Source organism: Vanellus vanellus, assembly GCF_965231255.1.
Source record: "Vanellus vanellus genome assembly, chromosome: 3".
NCBI lineage: Eukaryota > Metazoa > Chordata > Aves > Charadriiformes > Charadriidae > Vanellus > Vanellus vanellus.
Genome location: NC_138907.1, coordinates 16,898,630 through 16,924,405, shown reverse-complemented (window position 1 = coordinate 16,924,405; position 25,776 = coordinate 16,898,630). Strand labels below are relative to the sequence as shown.

The window sequence follows — 25,776 nt, the reverse complement described above, 5'->3', positions numbered from 1 at the left end:
AAATTAGCGTAAGTGGGTGCCAACAGAAAAAAAAAAAAAAAACAAATATAGCTGATGTAAGTGGGGAAAAATTACTTCTTTCACTAGAGTAAATGAATTCAATAAAAAAATTCAATCACTTTCCTTTCCTCCCAAGTCTGGAAAAAAGATATTTGGATAACAGGTTGGTATGTATGAAAACCATTAAAAGAATAGTGAAGGTGAAACTTCATAGCAAAGTCCATGGTCCATACTTAGTTCCTTTAAAAGTTTTCTCCTTTGTGCTCCTGAATTTCCCAGTCCATTGCAGTTTCAGTGTTCTACTGATACTTAATTGCTCTGGGTGGCCCCTGAAGTGAAGACAGCAAGCAACCTTCAAGCAATTAAGAATGACAGGGTTATAGAAGGCTTTGAATATGAGGAAAGAGACATACTACTAGTATCAGTGCAAATTATTTTGTTTAATTAAAAGATTTTAAAGGAGACCGGATAATTCAAATTTTTGTTGTTTCTAAGTAGCATGGCATATTATTACAGCCATAGAAAATTACTGTAGGGTTGAAGTGTAGGTTAAAAATTTTGTACGCAGCATTCTTTCTTCTAAAAGAACAATCAATTCTGACCAGACTATTTAAATATCTTTTTCAATTCTTTTCTGGGGAGTCATTCTTGGTGGAAAAACATCATTATGATGTGCATTTAGAGAGCATAATCCATATTTTCAGTTATATCAGTACAATTTTAGGTTGGTTTTCCTAAGGGTTCTTCACTTTCAATAAATTTATTGTTTTTAGAAACTGTGATAAAGTTTACTCCTGAATCTAATAAGCTTGCATGTAGACAAACCTTAGAGATATTTGAAAATTCTCCTCCTTAGGGCTCTGATTTCTTCCCACTGAACTGGTGAAACTCCACTGAGCACAATTCCGATTGGATTAATGTTAAAGGCAGTTGAGACTTCTGTTATGAGATGTACAATAATCTCCAATTACTTTTGGTTTACACTGAAATAACAGAAATTAGAGTCTGTTGGGCTGATTAGTTTAGCTGCTTTTGTACATTTCAAGGACTGATTTTATCCTAGGAAAATCTTAGCTGTAATGCAACCCTATAGCGAATCTGTAATCCTTAGTGTCACTCTAACAATGTATTTGGCTCAGTAATGTCATCAGATATTAAAAGAAGGTGTAAAGGAGAAGGTTCCAGGATATTCTACAGGATATCCAAGGAATACACCTTTCTGAAATCTGTTTTCTTGGAAATGCCTACGAAATTTGAAGGAAACTCCCATGGAATATCATTGTGCGAAAAAGACACAGATCACTGCAGCTTCTAATTCTCAGTTGCTATGTATATTTATATATACATAAAATGAAATTTTAAGGCAAGAAATGCCTAGTTTTCCTATTTCTTCATTGCTTACCTGCTCAATTATTTTATTTTTTTTTTTACCTCTTCTGAGTGACAGCTTTACTGTTTCCCACCCTCAATAAATCCCCAGCAATTTTTTGGCCTGAAATATATGTTCTTCATCTTAAAATAGCTTTAATATTATTTTGAAAGGCTCTCTGTCAGCATACCCATCTTCTGGAGAAATCTATGCTCAGAAGTGGAGCCTAGTGTCGAGGAAGCCAAAATCTAAAATATGTACTATCTTATACTGTGATACTTTCCAGACCCAGCAGAAATCTACACCTTTGCAAATATAACGGGGTTTTTTGCATAAAATCCCTCATAGTTCCACATTTATTTTCTTTCCTTTGAATCCACAGGAGACCTATGACATATATACATATGTATATATGATACATGATAATTTTGAGTGACGTCGGAATGATTCAGAATATGGTAAATGTTTTATTTTGGTGGTGGAAAGGTGCTAGAACTCATGGCATGGATTGGACATTATCACGGGGTGACATGTCAGGAAAATAACATTTTCAAAATAAACGTGTTCCCCTTTCTTCATACAGTTTTCTTGATTTTTACAGCAGGTCCTTACAATTTCTTTTCATACTGCTGATCAGGACTCAGCTATCTCGGATATAATTTTGGGCTCATGGGTCTCAAGACAGAATTTGCATTTCTGGTCCTGATGTTGATGGATTTATTCTAAGCCATGTACTTCAGACAGAAAACTTCTCCAACAGTCATGCTCTGCTGCATTTTTCTCCTTAGGGAGCATTAATTGATCACATTTCAACATAAAGATGAATTTGCAGCTCCAAATCCCATATTCTAGGCTTGCTAGGTATCACCCACTGAAGTGCAAGTAAATTATTTGCTTCAATGCACCACAACTTTTAAATACATAAAGATATCACCCTTCTGATTAAAACATTTAATGTATGGTTCATTATGATATTGAACAAAAATTTGAACAGATTAACCATAAAAATATAAAGATAGTATAAATATTTATTGGAACATATATGTGTAGGCATATGTACAGGCATATGTGCACGGGTTACACACAAGAACTTAATTTCAGTATTTTTGGTGAACATCAGCCACTATTTAGCTGTATTTATGAGGTTCTTTAGGGAAAAAAAGTCACTATAGAACAGATGTGATGTGTAGTTACTGCCCTTTGGAGCACTTCGTAGAGCTTTATATTTAAAGTTCGCTAATTTCTTTAAAAAGGTAATTCTCATTAAAAAAAAATCAGGCAAATTTTATATAGAATATTTTTAAAATTCTTGTGCTGATCATGCTCTGAATTATCTCAGAATGTTTGGGACTTGTTAAATAGAGGATAAATTTTTAAACGTTATTGATTCATTCTTTTTTATCAGTAGAAGCAACTATGAGATTGAGCAGGGAAACATAGGTTATCCATTCTGCTGCTGTAATGTCACTTAGAAATAATTTCAGTTACCCAAGAATGGCAACCCCATACTGTGTAAAACTCCCGAATTAACCCAGTTCAATTCTAGCAGCGAGTCTTTCAAAAAAGCTGCTATCACCTCGGATATTTAACTATGTGAACAAGTAGAGAGAGTCAAGAAAGCCCTCCGTCCATGTTTTGCGCTTGCCAGGCAAAAGCCAGCTGCAGTTGAGAAGGCATGTAACTGAATCCATGTCAACAGGGCACCGAGCCAAAAATAATAAGCTGTGCTAGAGCTCAGTGCTGTACCAAAGCACTTACACAGCTTCTGGACGATTGGTGGCTCAGGTCGAGGAAGGCTGGAGGGTGCGTGGCTTTCAGACCCACTTTGAAGCAGTACACACAAAAGCAGATGAGGAAAGGCTTTTCAACAATCCCGGGAGGATCAGAGAGCGTAAGAGGCCAAAACTATTTTAGTTCTTTGAAAACAGAGCAAAAATAAAAGTCATCACAATAAAATGAACTTGCGGTCGCATTGAGGTTAATGACTGAATTTCACATAATTGGCTGTTAGGGGAGGTTACTGGCACAAGGTGGTATTTGTGTTGTATGACACAAGCACTACATAATTACTTAGCTACAACATACCATTTTAATGCTCGTGGTTATTTAAAGTTTTATTTAAATTACTTTCATTTTTCAGTGCCCCATTTTTCCAGCTGTCAACTGAATTGTCTGATTGATAATTAACAAATTCTGCTCTTAAAAATACCCAGTGGCATCACTTTGGTTTTACAGATATTGTACGATAGCAAGGAAGTTGACACATGTATAAATTGACATTCTGAAGTCTTTCTTCAGCATTTATACACAGTATACCAAATACCAGCACATCAAAAGCCTGTAATCTAATAGAATAAATTGCAGTTGCACTATCAGTCTTTTGGTAGAAACACTTAGTGCTCAGCTAGATACCATTTAATAGTTTGTTATGGACCTGAGTGACTCAAGTACGATTTAAAGCTGCACATAATCTCTGAAGTAACAGAACAGGAATATGAACATAGTGTTTAGGTATAGAATGAGTAATATATATAGTCAAAAGTAGGTTATTTACATAGAAATTAACTATAGGCAAAAATATGCATAGGCTTAAGAGAACTGCAATATAAAAAGGAAGTAATACATGTCACTGTATTACAGTAACTGAATTATAAATCCCTTTCATTGCTTATCAAAAGAAAATGAGAAGAGGAGAGGATTTTTGGGGGGGGAAATAAAGAAACAGAGTGTTTTACATTAGTTGCCATATAATCTTGGTTGTCTTACTATTCATCACAAAATAATTCTGCATGGGAAATCCAAGAGGTACTAACTTTTGACAAGGTAGGGCCTATAGGTGGAAATGGTAGTTTTATTAGACCAACTACAATAGTTGCAGAAAGCTGACAAAATTTGTTTGGGCACAAATTTGTCTGGGCACAAATTTGTTTGGGGCAAACAAATCCTTTTCCATGTCTGTTATGAGCAACAGTTTTCAAGGTTTGCTTCAAATTCAAACAATTGCTCTGAGTAGCATATTCAAGTGGTCTAATAAAAATGTGGACCCCATTTAAAAACCTTACCTTGCCTATGCTTTTTCACCACCACAGCTGCTAAAGTTGTATACAGGTAGGTGATTTCCAGGGCAGAAAAAAAGGAATTCCTGAGTATTTCTGAACATTTATGATGCTTATCAGAAAATAAACAAATGCTAGTACGACTAAAAGCTTGCAGCTCTTCCTAGAATTAGGCTCCTCTACAAGGAGTAATGGATCAGGAAACAAGTTTTGTATAGCTCTAAAGTTATGAGACAAACTTCTATATAGGCTCTTGGCTTTACGTTATATCCTCCTTTATAGCAGCTGGTTTTGTACATATATCAAGTTACATGACCTTGAGTACTGACAGATGTCTCAGCACTGTGACATCTGAGCTTTGCTTCTGCCTTTCTCTAAGGGACAGAGACAGCTTTGTTAATATTAATAAAGCTTCAATAAAATCTTTTTGGGGAAATTATCCAGAGTATCCCAATTTATATTTATAATTCAATGACAAATAGCAGGTGTGTCCAGTGACATCATACTGGATTTTTTAATGCTTGCCCACTTGGAAAGGCTGCCTCACTCCTCCTTCCTCTGTCAACACCAGGTCCCTGCCCCGTCAACATCCTGTCCTAATTCTGAAGGTACATTGTTTTCTTTTCCTTTTCCAGTATCCCAAGGGATATCTACACAATTAAAGAAGATGGTGATACTTCAGCCATTTATATATAGGGTAAATTGCACAGTAAAGCTTCTTAAAAGCTTTCTATTGCTTATATTTCCAAGATAAATTAATTCATGATATAATCACTCAGAATTTTGCAATCACTTTTGTTACTGACCTTACCTACCTCTAAAGGAATTGAACTTATTAATGAAAGATAGAAATAGGTGCAAATGAATTCAATGCTGAGCTCCTCTTTTGTCCCTTCGTTCTTTTCCATCACCCTCCTATTTTGTTACCTCGGCATGTGTTACAAATGTGTGTTATCACCACTGTTTCAAGGTCACATTTTTCAACAGCCAATATTAGTGTAGTTTCAGGACAGACAATAAAACGAGGCCATCTTCCCCTGGTTGAGGATGTGGTTCAATATCAAGGGATATTTTCTGTTACAAGCAACTGGAGTTTGTATAAATGTAAACCCTTTCCATCCATTTGAACACATATACAGTTATTTTTGCAGAAGTATCGTGATTATCAAAACATAATAATCAGCATTCCCACACAAATGGGATAAATCTAATAAAAAATTAAAATGTGAAAAAAACAATGTAGTCAAATGATTAGATGACTGCTGACTGGTGTTTAAATTATGTCACGTGGCACATCATTAAACATTCAATGTAGCTAATATATCCAAGGTCATTTCTTGGTGAATAAAATTGTTAAACCTTTTAAAATAAAAGTATAAATATCTAACTATTGCATAATACCTGCAAAGTTTTTGTTTTGCTAAAATCTGTTTCCAGATTGACTACTAATCATAATATATATATTAATATTTATTATTTTATCCTTTTCTACAAAAAACCTTCAGTGTTTTCCATACTACATCATGTATTCTGTATAATCTAGAAAAATAATTCCTTAATATTAACAAAAATTATCTATAATGTCACAGTTCAGTTACTATAAAATGTCATTTTAAGGTAACTCCACCCAAGACATCTACCGTTAAGGAATAAGATAGTAATAGTAAGTAATAAGGAAGTCATACATACAGGGTACCGTTAAGAAAAACATAACAAGGATCAGCTATCCAACAAACAAAACAATCCTATAAACCAAAGAAATCAGTAGATTGTTTTTCATTCTACTTGCTTAAAACTTTTCTGAGGCAAGAAGATTTACAGCTCCAGAATACCCACAACCCTTTAAATTGTATCCCACCTATAACCAGGTACACTGTTTCTCCAGAGTCTGATATGAAGAAGAATGAGAAACTACAGGTTTGCAATTACAGTCTTTTCATCACATGAACTTTCTAGGTGTGGAAACACTAAATCAGCCAAGACACCAAGGAACCTGGAAGGCTGTTTCTAATTTAACGAGTTAGCAAAGCACCACCATGCAGATTGGATTTCTGCTTTATACCAAGAGTAAGCCCACCCTGACAAATGCTTAATAGAACTGTATTATTCATCATACGTAACACAGATTTAATGGCTTTTAATGACCAGCTTCTTATCATAAAAATATATATTTATGTGATGTCTGTGAACAGTTATCCTCATAGCAAAACCTGATGTTTATTTACACAGGAAAAGTCTTGACCCTACTGCACATGTTCCCTCCAGGAGAAAGAAAGTCAACACGGCTGATATTCTTCAGATAAAGAGTAAAAAATGCTGAAATAAACCCCCCGCTTCTCTTTGGTGTTCATTCTTCCTTGTTCCTTTGTCCCATTCTTGTCTCAGACATAATCAAAGTGATTAATATACAAGGAAAATCTCAGGGCAAATGTGATCAGCTGATAGCAGAGACTTGCTGAAGTCAGTGCTATTCAGATTTAAAACTTACATCAAGCTGTGGACTGGCCCTGGACAGATTATCTCGAGAGTCTCTGTTGAACAACATCATGCGTTTTTCTATGCCTGGTGGTTTAGACTGCAATTCTTTGAGAACAGAAAAATGCATACCTCAAAACGTGGCTGTTATTTCATCCTGAATGCTTTCTATAACTGTAGCCTCCTTTATCACTGCCAAAGCTTTACAACTCTCACAAAACCAGGAGACAAGCTTTAAAAAAGGTCAGCCTGTACTTTAGGATAATTCTCCTTACCTTGATATCCATGAAATATTTACTTTAAAGATATACCTACCTCATGTTATCAGTGCAAAAAGATTTACATTTATTTGCATTACTTATACATACATTAAAGTATACTGATGGCATTAAAAATAAAGAAAATCATGTAATACCTTTACTTTTACCTATGGATTTGGTGAAATGGTTCCATGAAGAAAGCATTTCCAGACAAAAAGAGAATAAAGAAGAGGAGAGAAACAACAGTAAGAGTCATGAGTATATGTAAATGCACTAGTACCTGAACATGAAGAGACAAAGTATAAGGTAAGTGTCTGGAGACAAATGGAGATGCAATCAATGTCGTATTAAGGTTTTAGTTTATTTTTTTCCAATCATGTACATGCAGAGAAACACAGAAATTACCCATGCTTAGATAAGAAAGAGTGACACAAAAGTAACATGGACAATAGGTTAGGAGGAAAAAAAAAATCACTGATTTCATTAGGGTGTAAGACTGTACTCTCAGCATTCCAGAAGCCAGGAGCAGGTGCTTTCTACACATTTCCAATCAGCCATGCATTAATGTAAATGGACTCTTCAATGTGTACAATGTGACAAGCTGAGTATCTTCTTTCAGGAGCTATCTGAAGAGTGCTCTTGTGCTTCATTTACCATTTATAGAATCACCATAATTGTATTTTCTGATAAATACATTAAATTTTCTTAATCACCTTCTTATTTCTCTCACCTCTTTTCAGTTATTGTATTGCAAGAGGGGGAGTTGAGGAGGCAGGAAGGACAAAAGCTTACGGAGCAAACAAACAAAACAAATAATTAATGAAATAAGAAAAGATGTGACTGAAACCATGTGTTTATTTGCAGCCAAAGACAGCTTTCAAGCATTTGCCCATCATTTGCAGTGATGGATTCAAAGCAGCTACAGAACAAGAAGAAACAATGAAAGCAGAGTGGAAAAGGAACAGAGCCCATACCTTGGTCGCCCATCATCAGGTGCGCCAGACCTTGAAGGGAAACAAGAGCACAGTCAGCAATGAACAAGGGAGCACGGGAAGGTGGTGTTGTCACAGTGACAAAAATGTTTTGTGACAGGCATCTGTTTCCTATGAGATGTCTGTATCACAGGGAAATCAAAGAGCATTTTTCAACCACTGGTTGGAATGCTTTGGGCTACAAGTAACAAAACTGCAATTCAAACACTGGGTGCTGTTTTATTGTGTATTTCTTCTGTGCAGTAGTTGGGATGACCGAAAACAATAAAATGCTTTCAAATCCAACCAGTTCCTTTAATATTCCATCTGTCTTTATGTATTTTGATTACATTGCTTTGAACACTTTGCTGGGAGGACTTCCTGTCCTCTACATGTGAAATGATGTTAAAAACCTGAAGAAGTGTAAACCTGAAAAATGGGCTGGGTCTGATCTTTTTCCCCTCATAAAAATGAGCATTTCAGGTAATTAAATAAAATTTCTTCGTCACATTGAAATGATAATGCAAGGGATGTCTCCTTATTTGTGTGAAATGTGACAGTAGAATGAATTTGTTCCAGAGAAGGCAAATCATTACATATGTAATATAAAATACATAGCAATAAAGAAAATTTAAGTGACAGCTTCTGCAGCTACTTCATAAACCTGTAAGAAATAGATTTCGCTTTATATTTGTATTGTGAGATGAAATCTGATCATATCAGTATAGATCTAGTGACATTTCAAAACAGATGTCCATAACGATAATCACTCAACCAGAGCCAAATTTCATTACTCTTTAACAAAAAATATTCATTTTTTTAATTCATGATAATAAAATGATACTTATATTCTCACTGAGAATAACGTGATGTAGGGAGAACACATTTCTAGAAATATGAAGGTTTTTCTCATTTTATGTCTGGTTTAAAAAACAGGCTTATTCTTGTTAAATTTAGCCGGTTTAGGTTCCATTCTAGAAGTTACTAATTGCTTGTGCATTAAATGTGCTCCTCTTCTCCAACCACTATAAAAAGTGATACATTATTTTCTTATTTAAAATTAATTAAAATTAATTCACACAAAGAAGGTGTGCAATAAAATATCCTGCTCTTTATTGGAAAGCAGACTTCCTAGAGAGTTCCTGTGATTTCTAATTCACAAAGAAAATTAGGTGCACAAATGACTCATAGTACTTGGGGGAGTTCAAAGAAGATACTCCTAACTGCAATCAGTCTTAAAGGATTCATATCTTATCAGTTCCAAATCTCAACTGATGTTCCAAATAGACTAACAATGCTTTTGCTGAATTAGTGCTTTTAATGTCTATGTTTTCTTAGATGCATAGTTAAACTGAAGGGCTTGACGTGCCCCATCTCTTCTGTAATAGATTCTGTTTCCAAATACAGTGCCTTGCAGCTGGTGGGATTACCTGGGGCTTACAGCAATGTAAATGAAAGCTGAGTGGGATCTTGAAGGGATGCCGACATACGCATTGCTTGGGAAACATCACACAGCTGTGCTGCAATTCACAGTTTGTGGGAGTAGAAATGTTCTCATGTGTGTTCCTTCTCCGTAAGCATTGCCGCAAGAGAGGCACGCTGAATACACAAAGTATAAAGACCTATGGTCAAGTTTCATTCTTTTAATGCTGAACAACCTTGCTTGGATCCCTTGTTGCGTGGCCTTTTGGAAGTGTGATTATTTAACCTGGCTTTTGGCTTTTAACTTTTTGTATTGTCAACTACAGTAAGAAATCTCAGACTTTTGACTTGGCCTTAACTGTATTCGATAGAGGGAAAGTGAAACTAGTCAAATGTTACATCTTTTTTTTTAACAAAATTGTGACTTTTCAGTGGCTACTTTATGTGAGCATTTTCAGTTCTTATAAGGTATGAAGGAAATCGCTGTCATGTCTCCTAAGGGAATGCAAAGAAGGCAATCTCTTACTAGCTTACATTTAAATATGATCTTTATAGCTATAAGGACCTCAACAAAAGGCCTAGTTTCAGGAGATTACCACTGCTGGATAGCTACTATTTTTACTAAAATGATATGGGAGATTGGTCAGTTGTAAATACATGATTCTTATATAATTTGAAAAAAACGTAAATGGCAGAAGCGCCTCTTGAAAACATCATAGAAACCACTTGAATTTTAAGAGTCACTTGCAGTGCTGTTCAACTAAAAAAGGAAGTCGAGTGAATGTTAAAAATATACACTGCTCAAACCAAACATCTATCAATTAAAAAATTTAGTATTAGTCCTCAAGACACTGTATTTTGTTTAACTCAATGTTACTTTATTTTTGAAGGAGTGAGGTTACTTATACTTACTTGCCAAAAGCACATAATACTTTATATTTTTGCAATCTATGGATGAAGGCTATGGAAAAGTGAAGAATTACTGTGACTGCACCTGTGCAATCTACAGGGTGGTTTAAAGTGATAGAGACAGATCTACCATGATAGTAATCACCACTAGATTTTCAAAATGACAGACTGCTTATAATAGAGAATACCGCAATGGATAGTCATGGAAAGTTCTAGCCTTAACTAGCCATGTATAGGCGTATCATACATTGAAAATATTCATCTGTGCACCATTACTTCATAAGCAGAATGATAAAAGACTTTTCTTTGTGAATTAGGAGAATGCCTCATGTGTGATCGACACCGCCTTTATACTGAGCTTGGCTCTGAGAGGAGAGAGTTAAGGGGCACAGGATGGGAGAGTGGAAGGAGATATGAAGATAGGATATTTTCATAACTTGGTGTGTTGAGTTCCATGCAGAGCACAGGCCAAACCAAAATTTAAACATGGTAAACCTGCAGTGGGCGTGGTCAACCCTAGCACAATTTTTGTATAATGAATAAAAGGCAGCCATTTCATACCAGCAATATATACAAAATTAACTCTGTGAATACTAAATCCTTCTGTTTCGTTACACAGCCTAACTTACAGAGATGCTCAGATATCACAGAAATCAAAGATGAAAAATTATAGCTCGGTTTCCAAATTCTGCTTTGGATACACCATTCTATGCTTCCATTCTTTACATATACATCCTTTGTAACTTTAATGTATGCATAAGTATCCAGACCTTTGTTGGAATAAATTTAAGGTTGCAGTTTTAAGAATTAGATTCAGGTAAAGTCTGGATTAACTGTTATCCAGGCTTCATCTTGTACTGCTGTGCATAAATGAATATGTGAAATGAAATTGAACCTTCTTGTCTAGTTATACCGATCCTAATTCACATTTGAGACTCATGTTGACATCAGTAAGAGTTTTATGCACAGATCAAATACAAGATTAGGTACTTATTTGTAGGCTTTTATGTTTTTCAGTCAGAATTCCTATCCCAGTGTTGTTGAATACATTTTTTTTTCACAATGAAAAGGAAATGGTATTGATAGGTATGTGCATGACAGTGCACACAATTAAAGCATCAGAATTGTTTAAATTTTCTTTCTCCTACTGGTAACAGATATTTTAATAAAATTGCACAGCATTGTGTATGTGCTAAATCTGAGCACCTCTCTTTGCCCTTGAATACAGTAGCACAGAGAAATGTGGTACCGATACTTCCAGACTTTTTCAGAAAATTGCCACTGAACAGGCAGGCAGTGGCCCACAGTGACTTGAATCCTGGATGAACTCAGGCCCCACAGTGACTCACTACAGGACCTTGGGTCAGAGCTGTGCCAGGGCAGTCACTTTGCATATGAGTTAGCTTACAAAGTCCTTGATTTAAGAATAGTTTTACAAGTATTGGAAAGAATAAAATAGAAGTTATCGCTCAGTTTAGATAGATAAATAACTTTTTTCAGACAGATAACCCAGTATGCAAAGATTCAGCCCAGAGAGACTTTTAAAAGCACTTGTACATAAAAAAAGCACCTGCACCTTCTGGCTTATAAGCAAAAAAGACAGTATTGGTTTGCAGCAATAACTGATCTGCGAAGCATATTCTGTACTTTTAAAACTATGAGATATGTGCACGCAACATGTTTTACCGGCTAGTAGAATTACTTACCAATATTCAGGCTAGATGGCATTGTGCTTTAGTTTCCACTGCCCTGTGCCATACTTTCTTTAAAGGGACTTAATTACATACCAACATTATTATTAAAATCACATGCTGCTTCTTTCACAATGTCCAAAAGGCAGAGTGCATTATGTTGAGAAGTTAGACAGAAAAGCTTTTTTCCTAAAACTCTGTGCTGTAAAGGATATTACAGTAAGCAAGATTTGTAGTGTTAAAGAGAAAAGCGCTTTCCATTTTCCTAAGCAGTTAAAAGATAGGTATTTAACATGCATTACATTCTCATGAGGAGGATTTATGCTCCACACTAATGAAACAAATCATTTCTTGAAGTGTTTTTCATACAGAACAAGAGAAGAAACCAGTGCTTCTCCAAATTTCCTGAATGATTTTGAAGGGTGATATCAGTCATATAAGAATAAATCCCATTGTTTCAGTGGGGATACTCTGGAATTACACCAATATATCCAAGATGAAAACGGAGCTTTGCTTGTGTTCTGTATGAAAAAAGAAATCACACTTATTTAATAAACTTGTATACCTTAATGGGTAAAAAAATGCAACTTACCGTACTGAATGATATGCGTACTTTAATAACATTAAGCAGAAGGGAAAAAAACCACTAAACAGAAGGGAAAAACAAGAGCTTAGGAAAATAAGGTAGAAAGCACCCACCTTCCACATAGTTGTCTTCTGTAAGCACATAACAGGGAAGGAGAGAAAAGGAAAACATTCATTAAGCAGCATGCAGACTGGAACTTGCCATTGCATGTCTTCATCATGCAAGGCATCAAACACAACATGCAAGTGCTCCATTGCTACAATCCAGAGGGAAAAACAAAAGCACCAGGGAAGCGGTGTTTCCTCTATTTAACAAAATTTACATGATATGAAATAAAACAATACTGTTTCCAAAGTGCAAAAATTGTACAGGATTTACTGCAGCTCTTTGTAAGTTCAATTTTTGTTAGCCATTAATGAGAAGATCTTGTAAGACTTTTATAACTATTAAAGCCATCAGTCATTTGTGATAAGGATTCTAAGTTCATTTGCTTCTACTGTTCCATTCTGAATTTTCCTTATTGACCTGTATGAAGCAGATGATTTTAAACAGATCGGACAAGATAATTTAAGTTTTGGAATATGCTGTGAAGATGCTACCACAGGCAGCATGGCTGATCCTGCACTCATTACTGAGGCACTCACTCTGGTCATTGGGTCAGATCTCTGAATCCAGTGTGGAAAAAGTGTCGCTTAAAATGGGTGGAATAACTCAGAATTGTAGGATCAGGTCCCACAGCATTTGTCAGCATCAGAAACTTGCCCATCTTAAAAGAGCAATCAGTTCTCTGCCTGGTACAGCTAGCAAAGGCCACAGCAATCTCAGGCATGGGTTCTGCCCCTGGGTTAGATCAAAAGGCATTTTGCCTAAGTAAAGGCTGCTATCAACAAGCAGTAATTTGGCCTTTTATCCCCAACCCAACATCAATATGGGACATGGGAAAGAAGGTTCCCCCAAAGCCTACGAAGCTAGAGGGGACTAGGAATTGAGCCTCAGCTAATGAAGCGGACAGAATTTAAAGTTAAGAAACAGGCTCAGTGTCCTAGTACTCATGCTAGTCCTACAGTCCTCAGCTCCTTCACTAAGTCGGTGATTTTGCGGCAGTATGCATCTGTTGCCCATCATGATTTTTACTGGGGAGAGGATAGGAGAGAGTACAAAGATGTCTCAGGGAAGAGAGAAAACGGGAAAGGTAAAATAGCAAAGGAAAAACAACACGGAAGTCAAAGAGATGGACTGTGCGAAACCAACAAAGAAACGGGGAAGGGTGACAACACAGCGGTGTGACTGCTTGGGAGACCTCTTCCTGCAGTTTGTGCCGTCTCCACCAACACTTCGTGGGGAGCCAGCAAGCAGGGGCAATTGCAAATTGAAGCCCAGTTCTGTCATTACACGTCAATTCTCATGGAGTCTTCCTACAGGAAAATACCTTTTCATGTGACCATTAAGCAATGCAATCTCAACTAATTTGGATATATTGTAAACCAGGAGTCAATAAAACGAGTTACACAGAACTGGGCTCAATGATACCCCTTTAAGCATAGCGATTTCCTGCCAGAACGTGTCACTTTTGTAATGAAAAGCCTTTGTAAGTTAATGTCACAAAATCTAATCATAACCAGACATTATTCCAATAAATAATTTGAAAATTTTACCGCTTTAAAAATAATGACTACTATAAAAAATGAATACTAAGGGTTTAAGTCTCTCAGTTTTTAATTGTAATACTCATAGATCAGACCAGATAAAGTTATTTGGCTTAAGACATTATAAATCACCTTTTCCATGCACACAGTCTAAATTTAGACTTCTAAAATCTCACTGCCTTAAATTTTAGTTGGTTATGAAAGTGCAAAGGGTACATACTGTTTCATGCATTTAGGAAAGCAAAAGGCTGAAAAGAAAAAAAAAATATGAAAAGCACTATGCCTGTTTTGAGTAAATACCTGAAGATCAACAAATCAAATAAAGTTCACTGAGAAAATGAAAAGCACCCAATTTCACAAGATAAAGATATTATGTTCTATATGCAGTGTAAATTACAGCGATATTTGGACTATTAGAAATAGCTACTTACAGCTAAACTTTTCTGGAAGAGCCTTCTTCCTTTAACTGCATATAGTAATTTCCTTTCTTTAAGTACAAAAACCTCCAAACTTAATGAAAAATAAATTAGTTATTTCAATTGTAGGATAACTTTGAGCTCCTTTATCTAGTCCGGGTTGGTATATTGCAATACCAATAGTGCAATGGCATCCTTTTTGGTGGCCATATTTAGCTTAACATGATTACTTAAAACCAACACGTGAACATGCTAAAAGGCCATTTCTGTTGCTCATTAAGTCAGTCAAAGGGAGAATTCTGAAAATGACATCACAGGCAGTGTCAGAAGGTTAAACTTGCCTATTTATAGGGTTTAGCATATTTTGGTTTATATCTTGGGCCCTATCTGTCAGCAGAAAGATTTACACTAGCTGAGCAGTTTCCCCTAAATGTCTGATTGGTGAAACTTTTAAGAGATAGTAAATTATATTGTCAAAACATTTTGAATTAAATAAAATTGAAAGTGTTGAATTCTTACTCGGTGAATAAAACAGTGTATATAGCCAAACCCTGATACATTAGTCAACAACAATGCAAATTCATTCCTCCACATGTTTTTGTCACAGTAAGTTAAACCATCTTCAACAGTTTTGCAATCTAAGAAAAAAATTAGTTCAGCTTCTTTATAGTACTTTACAAGGTTTTTACGTTAGATTAGCATTGAGCACTATTATTTATTTAAGGTAGGGTTTTTGTGACGGCTGATATATTTCCAGATCACTAACACTTTGCTTGACTTTCCTGATCCCCATTTTCTTGGCACAGCCTATTCTTCTAAACAGAGACTAAGAAGCCAGAAGACCCAAATTCTAACTTTGCTTATTATTCATTTTGCTCACTCCAGTCACTTCAGGAAAGAAAAAAAAAAGGGGGGGGGAACAACTCTTTGAAAGCCATGTATACTATCAACATCTTAATTTTGTAGTTTGGAGGGAACAATATCTTCCTTATTTAAATCAGGACTAACTGTATTTATGTCATTATGGTTGCAGGGGTGTAAAATTTATGCACCTGGAGGGGAGTAGAGCCGTATTACACATTTCTGTCATTGCTGATGATTTAGCCACCCATAGTCTGAATTACACACATTTACATCCATCCAACCTGGAGGACCTTATTGTCTACTGAGTAGCTCTGTTGGCATCGGTGGAACCAGAGGCTTTCAAGACCCAAAGTGCCGCCATCTAGTTTCTGTAGGTATTGGCACAGAACGGCTCATAGCCTTTCCTCACCAGCTGATTGTACCAATAATTTTCACCAATGCACGGATTAGGTATGAGACAAGGGGCTAAAAGGAACTGTCAATGTAACAGCAGAGGAGCAGAACAGCCATCCAGCCTCCACTAGCAAATGCACGACTGGCCGGACGGGTAACTTTCTCTTCAGCACTCTGACTTCTAATAGATGTGAAAAGTCCTCTGTTTTAACGTTGCACCGAGATACTCACTTGAAGAACTACACAGGTCTTCATCCACTGCAAATGCTTATTTCCTAGGCCTTCCCCTACCCCCAACAACAACGATACTAAATTGCACTGCTAATTTCTGCGTTTACAACCTAATTCCTTTGGCCAAATTCTGTTCTCAGTGCTACTGGTGTAATCTGTTGACTGCACATATCAAGCCAAACACTCAGTTGATTTAAATCTGGAGTGACACAGTTGAAATCAGTAGAACTGTACAAGTTACACAGGCTTTAAATCTGGCTTATTATCTTCAGATGAATTGTCTCAGGCTGTCCCTACTGAATCTGCTACAGAATCTGCTCCGTATTTTTTGCAGGAAAAGCCCAACCAATTCTATTTTAGCATATTACTATGATTCAGTGAGATAATAATGGGAATCATGATTTACAGGATATTTGTATTAATTCAAGAATCATTTTAATATTTGATGATGCTTCACAGAACTCTCATTTTTTTTAAAAAAAGTGACTATACGTTTTGTGGTTGTTTCTGCTATTATATTTTTTCTTGTGCTAGAACATTTACACATTAGCCACACACAGAGCACAATATTTGTCCTGAAAATTATATAAGAACAGTATTTTCACGATAAACAGATGAAACAGTACATTAGTATTTTGAAGTTTCAGAAACAGCACTCTAGAAATAACATAATAAGAAATAGCATATTAGAAGTGGCATTTTAATAGGGTTTTTTTTCCTCATCAAAATTATAGTTTGAAATCACATTTGGCAACAATGAAGAGTATAATATACCACAGAAATAGTTTATAAAATTTCGTAAGATATTCAGTAGTGTGAGTAGTGGGGAAGTAGCCTGAAATAAAGCTTATTTTTATGCAGGTGTCTTGCAATAAAAAACAATGGCTAGAAATTTATGATATGATATTTTAAGTCTGTTTTCCCAAAGAATAATGTGTAGGCATACTTCTCTATAAATTTATCTACTTAAAAATACTGTACTGGAAAACGTCATTTCAAGAGGCAGCTTATTCTATGGACTGTACCCAGCATCTCTTGGATAGTGTAACTTAGCCTGTCCCATCAGTTTCTCAAATCATTAGAGAAATCGTTTTATTTAACAGGTGGTTCAAAAGAAAATATTTGGAAAGGATATGAAAACATGATGCATCTTATAAAGTATGTTATACAGCATGAACAGTCACAGTCTCAATAACGATGAACTAAAGCAATACATTGAAAATCTGTGGCTATTAGCATTGGTCTTCTCAAGTGCTGTGTATCTGACAAATTCCATTAGGACTATTTGCAATTTTTTGAAATGTACTTTTGAAAACCACTGTAAATATTGATTGTATTTATTGACCATAATTAAAAATAATTAGAAATGTATTATAAAGATACCTAGTACAGAACTCTAATTCTGTTGCAGCCTTCTGCTTGAATATTGAGTAAACAGGGAAGCAAGATTTCCTACCACTGGGCTTTGTGGAACAAAATTTGGGATTCATCCGCAAAATCTGCAAATCCACCAGAATCTAGGGAAGAGGGCCCAGGAGTTCCTACATTTCCCCATGGCCCAATAAGGTCTGAATTCGATGTAGATGCACAGTCTCTCCCAGACTCCACACAGCTCTGGGTGGGTCCATTCAGAGGACTTTCCAGTGACATGGGTTGAAATATAACAGGGGCTCTAGTGATTTTTTTGGTGGAAGGGAGACATTTCAGAATAACAGGAATTTGGTTCTGTTCTAGCTCTACTTTCTATCTACCTCTCTGTGAAGATCCCTTCTTTTTTGGAATGCCCTGTAGAATACTCAGGAGAAAGGTGTGATACTGTCAGGAGCACAGACGACCTGTCTTGAGCAAAAATGAGGAAGAGGCTTTTTGCCAAATGAGGATCATTAGGGCACAGTTAGATGTTTCTGCCAGTTTTGTACAAGGCAAATTCATCAGCCAAAATTCAGTACACCTCTGTAAATTCTCCTAACATCCTTGAATTTACTGTAGGTGAGGCCACCTTTCCTAGACAGTGCTATATATCCCAAGTGCATTGAGAATGAAATAATGACAAGATCATTTTAGTTAAGCTACTGTAGATGAGCTCCTAGTGTGAAGCAGCAGCTAAGGAGGCAGTGCAAGCTTTGAATGCACAGGCAAAGAAATAACGAACAGAAATAGAAAATGGCATTACTTTTCGTGGCATAACTAAAACCATTACTGTGTTTAGTTCCAGTGCTCATATATTTAAAAAGAAGTAAAAAATGAAAAATATTTCAGAAAATTTCAGAAAAAAAACCTTTTCCACAGTCATTCATGGCATTAAAATCTTAAGAAAACTCAGCAATCATGTCTTACAATGAAAGCCTAAGATGCTCAATCTATTGAATCAAAGACGAGATTAAGAAGTGTCTTATACCCAGTCTGTAACTATCAATGTCGGGAGAAAGGTTCTTGATACCTGGAAGTCCTTTCAGCCAGACAAATGCTGGAATCAAGAGTCAGAAAAGTTCAAACTGAAAATAAGATGAAAATTTTCAAGAAAGATAAAATAATCATTGGGAATACTGGGAAATTCTTCCCTGAAGTCTTAAGACAGAGCCTTTGTCTAACAGAAACTGTATATCAATCATTGCTTTTGGGCTGCATTGTAGGAATCACTGGAAGAAATTCTGCCTTTTGCCATTTAGGAGGTCAGGTTGATATTTTCATAGCAGTACATTCTGGCCATAACTTGTATGAATCTATGAATTTTCTCTACCCAAATGAGAACAGAAACCAAGCATAAACAGCAGCAAATACTTTGACACCCTGTTAAACACAAAAATGTTCAAATAAATTGTTTTCTTAGAACCAATCTCTGCATCAACTGCAGAAAGAGCTCATTGAGAAATGTTTCCCATGAAGAATTCAAATATAATGGGTTAAAAAAAATAATCATTCAGACAAATCATTACTATTGTTCCCAAGGGGAAAATACCCCCAGCCCCAATTTACTTCTACACCATGTAATATTTTCTAATACCCTCTCCAGTTTTCTGCAGATGACAAATAGACTCAAAATCAAGACATAATTAAATAAATACTCTGAGGCAATAATTTTTTGTGCTGTTTGATTTCTATGCAGCTTTATCACTTTTCTATCACTTATCATCACAAGTATGTCAAACGTGAAATAATTCAACATTGCTTTAGTTTAACGCTATTAATCTATGATTATTTTATTGTTACACATTTTTAGATATTACACATCTGAACAGATTTATGCTTCTTTGGAGTCACAGTAGTTAAAAAATAAGCACATCTTTGATACTTGTATCTCCGTTTTCTCAACTACTTCTTAAAACTGACATTTTTGGAAAGTTACTTGTCCTCTTCTTGCAGTAATTTTTATCATACTTCTAAATAAACTTGGACTGACTCAGGGGAGAGATCATGATGTAGATATAAAAATGACTGATTTTTAATTATATTACAATCCCAAGAAATTTGACTTTGGCCTTATTTTGCCACCTCATTAAATCTAATTCTTTTTCTCCAAAATGGGCCTGGCTATTCTCAGATGTACTAAACTTCAGACCTGCTTGCAATATGTCAATGCTTTAAAAAAATTTGCATCAGTCACTGGGACAAGTGTTCTTGCATCTGTGTCACGGCTGCAGTAACCACAACCAGGAATCAAAGGTTTTTTAATAATTGAATTTAGTAATATTAATAATAGAGATAATAAAAGGAGCAATAGGTCATTTGCGTAAGTGAAGGCAAGTCAAAGGAACACGCTCCCTCCATAGTGTTTTAATTTCCATGTATAAGCAGAAATTGAAACACAAAAATTTATGTATTTCACTCAGTAACCAGATATTCTGAAGAACTGCTGCTCTTTTTCCATTTAGCCTCTGGGACTATTTATCTGGACTGGAAACATTTTATTTCCATTGAAAATTTTTGGGATTTGTGCACTTTACTTGTGCTTTTAGACATCTTCCTGTAATTACTAGGGGTCTTATTTTGTATCTCAGAGAATGGATAGACTAAGTAGAATCAAGGACTGACCGCATACAGTCCACTTTACATGGCCTGTACATCCTACCATAATGTCTCTTTTCGTCCTAGCACTATTATTATTCCTTTGGATTTTCTCCAATTTAGCCCTGCTGGGTACATGGCACGAAAATATTTTTTGAGGATATTCCTATCACAACCTTTTATACAGAATTAACTATTCTGGTTGGCAGAGAGTAATGCCAAGAATAGATTATGTTTTATAAAAGTGATGCAGGGTGACACAGATATTTAGATTTTAAGAATAACTGTTTTGAAATTCATTTGAAAAATTCATAAAATAACTTATTTCAACAACTTCTTGAGAAACAGATGTGAAATGAGGAATAAAGAGTTTTCAGAATTATTCGTGCTTGTTTTGGTGTACATGAGAGTAGAACCTAGCCCTGTAAATCTGATTCCTTGTTGCACTCTGCTTTCTGTAGTCAATTACGTCTATACAAGAAGCTGCAAAATCAGGCGCCGGTTACTATCAGAAGAAATCAAATCCCTGTCCAATCATCCTTTCAGCAAAACTGGTCTGTTAGACCCATTAATACAATAGGATTAGCTGAGCTGACAGTGAGTAAAAGTGCTGTGCAGTGGTTGAACGGCAGAAGTAATTTTCCAACTGGATGGCAGCTTTAAAGAGGTGATGATCCCATGGATAACATGAGCAGGAGACTCAAAGGAGGAGAGATCACATTTTTTGTCCATGAGAAGAATATAGCTTTTAGACAATGCTTCCGAAAACTTTTCTACTGGTTTTGTATTATATGCTGAACTGGCAGCTAGCTACACTTTCACAATCTCTGCTGTGTAAATATAATATTTGTACTTTATAATACTTACTAAAGGGTGATGACATATGAGTGCACATTCTGCCCATCTGAGATATTCACTCAGGCCCTGAATCTGTAGCTGGATATTTGTGCCTTCCCAGACTAGTAAAACACCAAAATTAACAGGGCTGCATGCAAAGCTAGCCATATTTTTATATTCACACGCTGTCTTTATACAAAAGTGAGGAATGTATAGTAATACTCTGACTTTAACACAGGCAGCTGAAGACGATTTGGTATAAAGTGTTCTTCGGAGTTAGCAGCTAAAAATGTAGAAGATGCACTGTACACAAAAATAGAGCAACAATGTTCAAAATCACTTCGTTGTATAGTTCTTTAGCTAGTCATCATAAAATCTGCTTGGCTACTAGTGTGATTCGTTTTGTGGATGAGCTGAACCTGCCTTTGGAAGCCTTTAGAATGGTACAGAACAAACTTGCTGCTTGTTTAAATGGGAAATTCCTCTGAAGCGAGTGGAGCTGTACTCTGGAAGTCAGCAGGCTGTAACTGAGTGTTTAATTTGACATCAAATTAAAATTTAATCACAGCTATCTGTGATTGCGAGTGAACACAATAGATATCTTTATATTTTTTTAAATAACTTAACTTTTCTCCTTTACTAGTCTACAATCATTTCAATGCTAATGCCGAATGTTATTCTGATTAATTAGTAGCTACAGATAATGACAATGAAACTAATTACAAGAAATTTTACAATTAAAAAAACAACATTTCTTCACTTAAAAACTGGCCATCCTTTGCTAAAGTAAGAATCAATATATTTCTTTTTATTTCCTGTAGATTTTACAGGAACTGAGCAACAATATTTTCTTTTGTAGCCACGTGAATGCCTGGATTGAGCTGCCAGGTGTACAGAGTACTTGCACACATTGCAATCAGGAAACAGATGCTTTAGAACAATTCTTGATTTTCATTAATCGCTTTGATATGAATTGGTTAAACAGTCACCTTCTTGGCACAAATATATATATATATATATATGTTGCAACTTTTATAAGGCCGCTAAATGACATAAAAAACTTGCAGGCATTAGTTTAGAATAGGTGAAAAAGGTGGCTCCTGACAAGGAGACACTGTACCTGACATGCGTTCGCAAAACCCTGATTGTATGCATATTATAGCTAGCTACATTAATTTTTCATCTGTGACTGTTCCTATTTCAAAACTGCACAATTAAAATTTCTAGTGGTAGTAGATGTTTCAAGACAGTCACATTTTGGGGACATCTATAAAATGAACCCAAACCCAAGTTAGAGCTAGTTCTTCTCTTCCTAACAGTTTAATCAATATCCCAGAATCACAGAACAGTTGGATAGAAAAGACCTCTGGAAGTCATCTGCTCCAACCTCCCTCCTCAACCAGGGCCACCTACACCTGATTCCTGAGGACTTGTGTCCAGATGGCTTTTGAATATCTCCAATGTTGAAGACTCCACAACTTCTCTGGGCAAGCTGTGCCAGTGCTCGGTCACCCTTACAATAAAAAGTGTTTCCTGACATTCAGACAGCACCTCCTGTGTTTCAGACTGTGCCCATTGTCTCTGGTCTTGTGACTGGGCACCACTGAAGACAGCCCTCCTCCAACCTCTATGCACCCTCCCTTCAGATATTTATATACATTAACATGACACATCCTGAGCCTTCTCTTTTCCAGGCTAAACAGTTCCAGCTTTCTCAGCTGGGTCTCTCATAGGAGAGTCCCTACGTCATCTTTGAGGTCCTTGGTTGGACTGCCTCCAGTATGTCCATGGTTCTCTTGCACTGAGGAGCGCAGAACTGGACACAGTACTCCAAATGTGGCCTCGCCAGCACTGAGTAGAGGGGAAGTATCTATCACGTCCCTCGACCTGCTGGCAATGCTTTGCCTAATGCAGCCCAGCATACCTTTGCCCCAAGGACATATTGTTGGCTAATGCTCAGCTTGGTGTCCCCCAGGACCCTCACATCCTTTTCTGCTAAGCTGCTTGCCAGCTGGGTGTCCCCTAGCATATATGGGTGCATGTTGTTGTTCCTCCTCAGATGCAGGACTTAGCACTTCTCCTTGTTGAACTTCAGAAGTTTCCTGTCAGCCCATTTCTCCAGCATTCTGAGGTCCCTCTGGATGGCAGCATGACCTTCTGGTGTATCAGCCACTCCTCCCAGTTTGAGGGTTCTCTTCCTTACTGAGGGTACACTCCACTCGATCATCCAGATCATTAATGAATATATTAAACAGGATTAGACCCAGTCTTGTCCCCTGGGGCACACAGGTAGTCACTGGCCTCCAAGTAGGCCTCGTGCCACTGATCATCACCCTCTGGGCCTGGCCATTCAGACAGTTTTCAAGCCACCTCACTGTCTGCTCATCCAGCCTGTACATGAGCAGCTTCTCTATGATTATCTTATGGGAGACAGTGTGAAAGGCCTTAATGAAGTGCAGGTAGACAACATTCAGTGATCTGCTCTCATCTACCAGGTCAGTCAATACATCATAGAAGATTATGGAGTTGGTGAAGCATGACTTACCCTTGGTGAAGCCATGCTGACTATTCCCAATGATTTTCTCACCCTTAATGTGCCTGGAAATTGTTTCCAGGATTAGCTGCTCCATCACATTCCCAGGGATCACAGTGAGTCTGATCAGCCTGTAGTTCCCTGGTCCTCCTTCTTGCCCTTCTTGAAGATGGGACTGACGTTTACATTTTTCCAGTCTTTGGGTACTTCTCCCGGCTGCTGTGATAGATCAAAGATTATTGAGAATGGTCTCGCAATGACATCAGAGCTCCCTCAGCATTTGTGGGTGCATCCCATCAAGTCCCATGGACTTATGTATGCCCACTTCACTTAAGTATTCCCTGACCTGATCCTCTTCCACCGAGGGCACCTCTTCCTTGCTCCAGCCTTTCCCCTTTGTCTCTGGGACCTGGGATTTCTGAAGGCTGGTCTTGCTAGTAAAGGCTGAGGCAAAGAAGGCATTCAGTACCTCAGCCTTTGCCATGTCCTGTGTCACCAGATCCCCCGTCTTGTTGACAACAGGTCCACATTTCCCCTGGTCTTTCTTTTGTCAGTAATGTACTTATAGTGGCTCTTCTTGTTGTCTTTGACATCCCTGGACAGATTAAATTCCATTTGGGCTTTGGCTTTCCTAACTTCATTCCTGGATGCTTGGACAATGTGTCTGTATTCCTCTTAGACTACCTGTCATTGCTTCCACCCTTTGTATGCTTCTTTTTTGTGTCTTGGTTTGGATAGCAGCTCTTTGTTCATCCACACAGGCCTCCTGTCATTTTTGTCTGACTTCACATTTGTTGGCATGGAACTGTGTTGTGCTTGGAGGAGGTGATCCATAAATTTTAACTGGCTTTCTTGGACCCTCTTCTCTCCAAGGCCTTATCCCATGGGACTCTTTTGAGCAGATCTTTGAAGAGGCCTAAGTCAGCTCTCCTGAAGGCAATTGTCGTGAGTTTGCTTGTCACCCTCCTCTATGCCCTCAGGATCCTGAACTCCACCATGGTCACTGCAGCCAAGGCTGCCCTTGAGCTTCACATCTCCGATGAGCCTCTCCTTGTTGGTGTATAAGGTCCAACAGAGTACCTCTCCTCACTGGCTCTGCTATCACTTGGAAAAGGAAGTTATCATCAATGCACTCCAGGACCCTCCTGGATTTCATACATCCTGCTATGTTATCCCGCCAGCGGACATGAGGGTGGTTGAAGTGTCCCATGAGAACCAGGGCCTGCAAATGCGAAGCTTCTCCTATCTGTCTGTAGAAGACCTCATCCACTTTTTCTTCCTGGTCAGGTGTACTGTAGCAGATGCCCACTATAATGTCACCTTTGACAGTTCTTGAAGTCTTCCTTATTACCTTTGTTGCTTTCTGAAAGAAATTACTTCGATATATATTCTGATGCTAACCTTTACTTGTTTTACATTTTTTTATAAACCTACATTACCTTTAGTATAGGCCACGTGGAGATTATTTTTTGTATAGTTATGCTGTGATGTAATTCATCTATAATAATACATCAGCACAGAAGCATGTTGCCCATGAAAAACTGGTAAAGCATCTTTTCTATTGTCCGCTCTTCTACAGCTGGCAAATTGGTTAGAATGACAAAGATGATGGCATCAAGAAAAATCAACATAGGATTCTTTAGTGAAGAACTATTTCTAATGTAAAACTTTATCAGAGCCAATTATAGTAACTCCACACAAAAAGTTGTCTCTGTGGTGTACTGCCCTGTAGTACGTATTAAGGGTACAGTAGGGAATATTGTAATGACCTTTCACGGGACTGAGTCAAGTAGAAGTTTAGAAGGAAATTAATGAGAACATCTAAATGTAGAGCTATAGAAGAAAATATCTGAGGAAACATAAATATTATCGGTAGAGTAATATGAAAAAATACATCCATTAAAATGCGTTCTGAATGTATTTCTTAGATAGCATTCTTTTGAGGTTACATCGTAAGCAGGATATAAAATAGTATTTCTTATATTATTAAAACCAAATTTTAATAATAAGTGGACTAAGCAAACTGTCCTACAGGGGAAATCCTTCTCTGTAAGGTAAATCCCAGTGAATAACAGAAATCTTGTTTGATTGTTGGCCCATTATTAAAACGAG

The 25,776-nt window shown here is 36.9% G+C and overlaps 1 protein-coding gene across 21 annotated transcripts in view; it reads right to left on the bottom strand.

Moving 5' to 3' along the window:
- Nucleotides 1-25,776, bottom strand: part of NRXN1 (neurexin 1) — a gene marked incomplete at its 5' end in the record, with an annotated part of 721,771 nt that overhangs the window by 634,386 nt on the left and 61,609 nt on the right. For 10 of the 21 annotated variants that reach the window (XM_082481373.1, XM_082481381.1, XM_082481385.1 and 7 more), the window contains 3 exons: nt 7,316-7,327; nt 8,135-8,164; nt 12,853-12,870. The exons of 4 other annotated variants lie outside the window; for them this stretch is intronic. In XM_082481373.1, coding sequence (XP_082337499.1) covers nt 7,316-7,327; nt 8,135-8,164; nt 12,853-12,870 — 60 coding nt within the window. Of the gene's footprint in view, nt 1-7,315; nt 7,328-8,134; nt 8,175-12,852; nt 12,871-25,776 lie in introns of all 21 variants that reach the window. 7 more of the 21 variants (XM_082481362.1, XM_082481383.1, XM_082481364.1 and 4 more) reach the window with 3 other exon arrangements.